General features: G+C 36.8%; 1 protein-coding gene across 1 annotated transcript; it reads right to left on the reverse strand.

Moving 5' to 3' along the window:
• Positions 1-534: 534 nt before the first annotated feature.
• LOC111879352 (uncharacterized) lies at positions 535-4,428 on the reverse strand. The gene is made up of 2 exons (XM_023875791.3): positions 4,270-4,428; positions 535-2,946 (listed from the first exon to the last, which is right to left on the reverse strand). Exons 1-2 carry the CDS (start codon positions 4,274-4,276, stop codon positions 866-868), a joined length of 2,088 nt encoding a protein of 695 aa, XP_023731559.1. The 5' UTR covers positions 4,277-4,428; the 3' UTR covers positions 535-865.
• Between the last annotated feature and the right edge of the window lie 2,482 nt (positions 4,429-6,910).

Consider the following 6,910-nt stretch of genomic DNA (forward strand, 5'->3'; position numbering starts at 1 on the left):
TAACAATATATTTGTTATTCTTATATATATTGTTCATTCATATATTAATATTTTTAATCGATAATAACAAACTGATCTGTGATATTATTTATAATTTCGCTTTACATATAGTTATTGTTGATGAGAAATATAAATATACTAAAATATATTACTTGTATAAAATCCATTTTTATTTCTTATAATTTCCCACAACAATTTTATAGCACTAATTTATTTTGTTTCTTAATAAGTTATGCTCGGTACAGAATTTTCATTGATATTGTGTATGTTTGGAATAAGTTAGAAACTGATAATATGCCATTTGTAAATCGATTGTAACTATATGCACATATGTTTTCAATGAAAATTATTTGCTCTATAAATCATTTGATATAACATAACATCATTATCAACATAAAATAAGATGTACTAATAATTAATAAATCAACAACATCATAGTTTGTATACAATTTTTTTAACCAAAACATGCAGGAACTTGAGGGTTACTAAGAGTCAAAGACAAGACAAAATGGTTTAGACTCGTAATAGAGAATATAACAAATAAATCTCAGGATCCTTTTTATACATAACTCAAACCAATAACAAATATAACTTTAGAGTCCCTATCTTTACATAATAAATTTAGGTCATACAAGAAAAGTCAACAAATGATTATAGCAATTTTAGGATGAATTTGACCTAAATTTAGTGACAGGTGATACAATAACAATTCACAATTAACAATTAACAAAGCAAATAAAATAAAATAACACTCCCCTCCCCTAAGCAGATTAACTGCACATTCACAACAAAAGGTACCATGTGATATAATATAATATATACCTACTATCTTCTCAAGTCTCAACATGTTTCCGATTCCGGTTTTCTAACTGGATGTGTTGATTTCCTTTCCGTTTTCATTTAAATGTCTCTTCAACCTTCTTAGCCAAATCTCATAATCCATCGGATACGGCGTTCCACAAAGACTATCAACATAATCAGCAAACGCTTTCAAAACAGCCGATATTTCCCCAAGGTTTTGCTGAATCAATCTTTTCGACCAGAATGTGTCTCTCCATTCCAACGCCCCTTCAACGGAATCCAATTCCGGTAAATCCCCACCAGACGAAAAATAAAGCAAATAAACAAGACTTTCCGCATCAGACGCCGAACATAACTTCCCCTCTTGAAGCGCATACGTAGACGAAAAATGAAGATTCAAAGCCGGCCTATCTCTCTCCTCCAAAATCGCATGCCCCCACCCCACAAGCACAAAATACTGATTCTGCCCACCACCGGAATTCACACAGATTATGTTTTCCGGTCTGATATCGCCATGCCGGATTCCGGCCGTGGCCGCAGTCGACAAAGCCGATAAGCAATCGTGACAACATTTTATCGCCTCGTCCGCCCCGAATTCCCCCGACCGGACCATTTCCGCTACTGTTTTCCCGACCGGAGTCGTCACCAGAATCGGAGTCCCGCACCACGGATCGTCGCAATTCCCACCGGAATTGGAATTCTGTTTCCGGCAAGCTCCGGGATGAACGATTTTCCCGGACATTGTGAGTTGAGGTAAATACTTGCTGGATAAACCGTTTTGATTCATAACCGAAAAAACTTTAGTTTGTCTCTGAACTTGATACCATAACTTCATATCTTCCCATGCGGGCTCCACCTGAGACGGATGCGACCCCACGTATAAAAACAAAGCCTTCCCCGGATCATCAACCGAATTAACAAAATAATACGACATGTCCCCGTCACTCAAAACTTCATTAATTTTATAACTTTTTTGCCAATTTGAATCCTCCACCATCAAAATCGACCCCACTTCTAATGTAACCGATCTTCGAGGTTCGATGTTTCCGGATTCTTCCGGAACTTCAACGATCTCCGGGGACACGCTTCTTTGTTGGAGTTTGAATAAACCGTTGTTGTTTCCGTTTATTCCGATTTCGCCCATCCTTCTTTCGTTTCTTCTTGTTTGTAGACGCGAACTGTGATCGGCTGCTAAATCTTCAATCGAGTTTTTGGGTGGGCCCGCGTACTGCACCATTGATTGAAATGTCGCGAAAAGTACCTGTAACGCACCGATGTCCCCCCAATTTGCGTTCCCGAGCTTATTCCAGATTCTATCGAAAGGAGAAACAGAAACCTGTGAATGATTCTTAATCCATTCAGAAGCACATTCATACACGTTGTTGACATCGAATTCCATTTTGGTCAAATCCCCTTCCAGTTTGACCACACCCCCATATTGACAATCGGCGAGTATAACAAATACCGAATTTAACCCTTTCGATCGGCGGAGACTTCTCGAGAGTAAAACACGTACGCCATAGAACAAGGCTTCACCTAGAATCGATAGGGACGGATACGTAATTTCACTATCGTTTTCAAGGGTCCCGATCCCGGGTCTCAAAAGTGCTAACTCGAGAATATCGTGCCACTTTCCGTGTGGGTGTCGAGGGTTGTTGAGCATTACTGATGTGGCACAGAGACCCGAGAGTTTTCCATTGGCGATGGCTTTTTCTGCTTGATAGAATTTTAAATTTGAGTTGTAGAGAGAGGCCACGTTTAATGGGATGGGTTCGTGTGGGTCCCAGAAGGCCTCCCATAAGCCTTTTATGCTAGCATGTAGGAAATCTTCAATGGCGAGGAAGGCGGTGGGGTCCATGGTGGTGGGTGGTGATGATGTGTAACCACCGCCACTTGGCATGCGGATTAGCTGTTGGAAAGAAACGCCTTCTAATGCATAATCGAATTTTTGGAGATCAATTAGTTCAAAAGGAACATCAAAGTCGAATGAGTTTTCGGATAAAGCTTGGAACCAGTCTTCAAGGTTGGAGGTCAAAGTTTGACTGTCGATGAATCTATGGAGGAATTCATCGCGGATTCTACCACCTGAAGAAATACTTGACTTTTTTGTCCCTGATACTACAGATTCCTGATCTGGTGACCCACCTGTATAAAGATGGTTAGATTTGCTGAGAAAAAAATCAATGGTCAACATGCATTGGAGCATAATCTTGATTTAGGAGATGATACTTTTTTGCTAGAGTAGAACTGTTATCAGTTAGCCTCCTCCTAGTGAGTAATGGATCTGGTTTTCTATTCTATGCCTATGGAAAATGGGATATTTTGACATTTCATAGCTGTCTTAGGATCCAATACAGAAAATAAATGTGAGTTTGACTGTTGTAACGCATCTATAAAAGTCTGGTACTTTTAGCATGACAGACATAATCAAATTCAAATTCAATTTGAGTATCTTACACAATAAAAGTTGGTTAGTTTTCTCTTTCTCTGATTCATTGGTCCTAAATTTCCATACAATCTCCTCTTTTATCTGGCCTTGCAACATCTATTTCATGTTACAGCAACAAGCAAATCAAGAGACTAGCCCCTTTACATTACAGAGTAGGATTCAACTCTTTCTAGGCTACTTCAACATATTCCCCCTTTCAGAAAAGGAATTACAAAGCTAGTGAAACAGCAGTTTGTCTTGCAATCTTTAGGTAAAACAAATAGCAGTTTTCTTACAATTATTGGACAAAATAATGGACATCAAAACTGGAACTTTTTCTAGGGGTAACTTGACCTGTGCCACAACTAAGTCGTCGGCAATAACTTGAGGTGAAATCAGGTCAAGATCAAGATTTGTTCTTGTGTAGTCGTGTAGATGATTAAGGCCCAATTTGCGTTATATTGAACATAAGCAGGGAACTTTAGGGTAAACCTAGTTTATGGCACTTAACCTATGTGAATTCTTATTTCTTCTAATTTAGAAAAATAATGGTAATTTCTCTCCATGATCATTACAAAGAGAAAACAAACAAATAAAAATTCGATTGAAGATCTACTCAATCTATATTCAAAAAGATAGATTCTTCGAGAAATTGAAGAAAGAATACATCACATGAGACAGCATTTTATTTATCTCGCATCCCCCTATATATACTGTTAACCCTTCGACACCAAAGAAACACTCAATTTCAGTTAAACGACAATAAACTATAAGCTTATGCGAACATAACATCGTCAATCAATTAAACCACCTGCGAATTCTAAGCCATCACGCCATATGTAAACAAACTAGGTCAGGTAAAATCACTCTAATGTAAATCAATTCAAGGGGGAACAGGCAATTCCAAATGAAACATAAGCAGAAGAATAATTCTAGGGACCCTAGATATGATAGGAAGTGAATCGTGAAGTCGATTGGGTGTAGATGTGTAGCAGAAGACCAAAGAAAGTGGATAATAATTTAGCAGGACAATTGTTTACCTTCCATGACGAAGAAATCGAAAAATCGGTTGAACAGCTGCCAGATCCTGTGTGAAGAAAATGCATCACTTGAAGAAAGGTCTAATAAGTAGTCAAGAATCGGTCCACTATCTAGCACGCGAAGACGCACTGCTCCGCTCTAGCGACTAGCGTCTTTGTATATGAGATAAGAAATCGGGATATAAGTATATAACTAAAACCATTGGTTATTTAAGCCATAATAACTTAGGGAACTTAGGAGGGTAATAATGTTTTCTATTTGTCTATTTTAGGTTCGCTAACGTATATTTTTGTGTGTATTACACCGTTAAGGTTATTATAACCGTTTACAAATAGTCATTTTAACAAGAAGAATCCGATTATTTCTAAACAATTATAACAATCTTAATGGTGTAATACACACAAAAAATACGTTAGGGTCCTAATATGGACAAACGGGAAACGTTATTACCCTCCTAAGTCATTATCCCCGTATGAAACTATAAACACCTATAGTAAATTTTTACTTTTTAAATAAGAAACTTGTAGGTCTTGGGGTTGGCAGTTTGGATGCTTTTAACCTCTGCCTTCTTTATAAATGGAAGTGGCGGTTTCTTAATGACAAGGGAACTCTTTGGGTTAAAATTGCCAAATTTCGTCTTGGGGAAGGTGGTGATTTTTCGGATGATTCGAGAATAGGAATTGAAGGAGGTGTTTGGCAAATGATTGTAGGATCCATTAATCATCTCCATGAGAATGGTTGTATTCCTTCTAATTCCATGTATAGAGTGGTGGGGGATGGGACTCAAACGAGGTTCTAGAAGGATGTTTGGTGCTTGGATATTTCTCTTGGGTTAATGATATGACGCTTCCTGTGGGTAGTATGTCTAGTAGGTGGAACCGTTTTGTCCTTATTAAAATTAACATTTTTTCATGGTGTGTGCTTTTGGATCGCATTCCGGTAAGAGCTAAATTGGTGGAAAGGGGGGGGGGTGATATATTCCTTATTGTGTCATGTGTGTCATAATTCTTAAGAAAGTGTGAAGCATTTGTTGTTGTAGTTTTCGGTTGCTGATCAGGTTTGGAGTTGAGTTGGGCATTAGCTTCATTTGGACCTTCCTGTGTTTTCATCTATCCGTGATGTGGTTAAAAAATCCAATCTGAGCTTAATTTGTTCTTCTCTTTAGCTCTTTGCTAGAGGTTTTGTTTTGCTAGAAGTTAACTGGATGATGTGGTTACAAAATCCAATCCAATCCAATCCAAACATTTCTACTTTTTATTCTTTTTAATTTCAACAACTTTATATGAAATACACATATAAAAATAAATACTAAAAATCTTAAAAATATATATTCAAAATAATAAATACTATAAATCTTACGAGGGTAATAACGTTTCATGTTTGTCCATTTTAGGTTCCTACATATTTTTTGTGTGTATTACACCATTAAGGTTATTCTAACCGTTTACAAATAGTCTTTTTAACAGGAAGAAACCGGTAAAAGGGATTATTTCTAAATGGTTATAACAACCTTAATGGTGTAATACACACAAAAAAATACGTTAGGGACCAAATATGGACAAATGGGAAACGTTATTACCCTCCTAAGTCATTATCCCTTTATTTAATACTGAGTATGAAATCATAGAATTTAAAGGGTTATTAGGCTATTAGCTAAGGTCAAGAAAAATCATAAGCATTTTTCAACTTATAGTTTACGAGATGATAAGTTAGTAAGTTTGGGATGTTTAACTTATAAGTCGATAAGTTAGTAAGATGAAAATTTAGGGGTGTTTAACTTTTTGATTTTGACTTATTACCGATATGATATTGGTATAAATTATTTATATACAAACATCATTTTAAACTTATAGCAATTTAGAACCAGTAATAAACTAAAAATGAGCTTAAATAAGCTTAGTCAAACAAGTATAAAGATGAAATTGGAATGTTTAATGCTTACAAAAATGAAATCCAAAGTGTTTGCAATGATTAGGTATTCTCAAAAGCTCCAAGAATTTTCCCAAAATCGCCCAAGATCATCCAAAACTGCTCCAGAAACCGTTCTCTCTTTTTAAATGGCGACATCTCCTGTTTTAATTAAAGTTCACGTGCATGCCATAAGGCCATGCATTTTTGGCATGTCCATGCCTTTTGCCCATGTGTTTTTGGCATAGCCATTTGTCTTGACCATGTGTTTTTGGCATGACCCATGCTTTTTGCTAAAAATCAAATAAGTCTTCACTGTTGGTTCCATCTTCAGTCTAGCTTCACCACGAGTCAAGTTGCTCAAATATGAGATGATAAAGGACAAACACGACCCGTGTCAATGTGACAAGAACCACGTTTCAAACGTAGTCCTTTACTATGATGACAATGCAACAATGACTCGGGTTATGTCTTCATGTTTTCTGCCATGGAATGACCGGTTCATCTTCTCTTCATGCTCCAAAGCTCCATGCCTCCAAGTTCCATGTCCCATGCATCCAAGTTCCATGTCCCATGCATCCAAGCTCCATGTTGTCTGCAAAATAAATAAAAAATAGTGAAGTACAAGACATTCTTAATGAAACATGCAGTTGCCCAAATAATTAACTAAATGCAAGAATTATGAAGTAGATTGCTATGAAAATACGGAAATAAACATGCAAAATAGATGCA

The sequence above is a fragment of the Lactuca sativa genome, chromosome 9 (assembly GCF_002870075.4).
Source record: "Lactuca sativa cultivar Salinas chromosome 9, Lsat_Salinas_v11, whole genome shotgun sequence".
Lineage (NCBI taxonomy): Eukaryota > Viridiplantae > Streptophyta > Magnoliopsida > Asterales > Asteraceae > Lactuca > Lactuca sativa.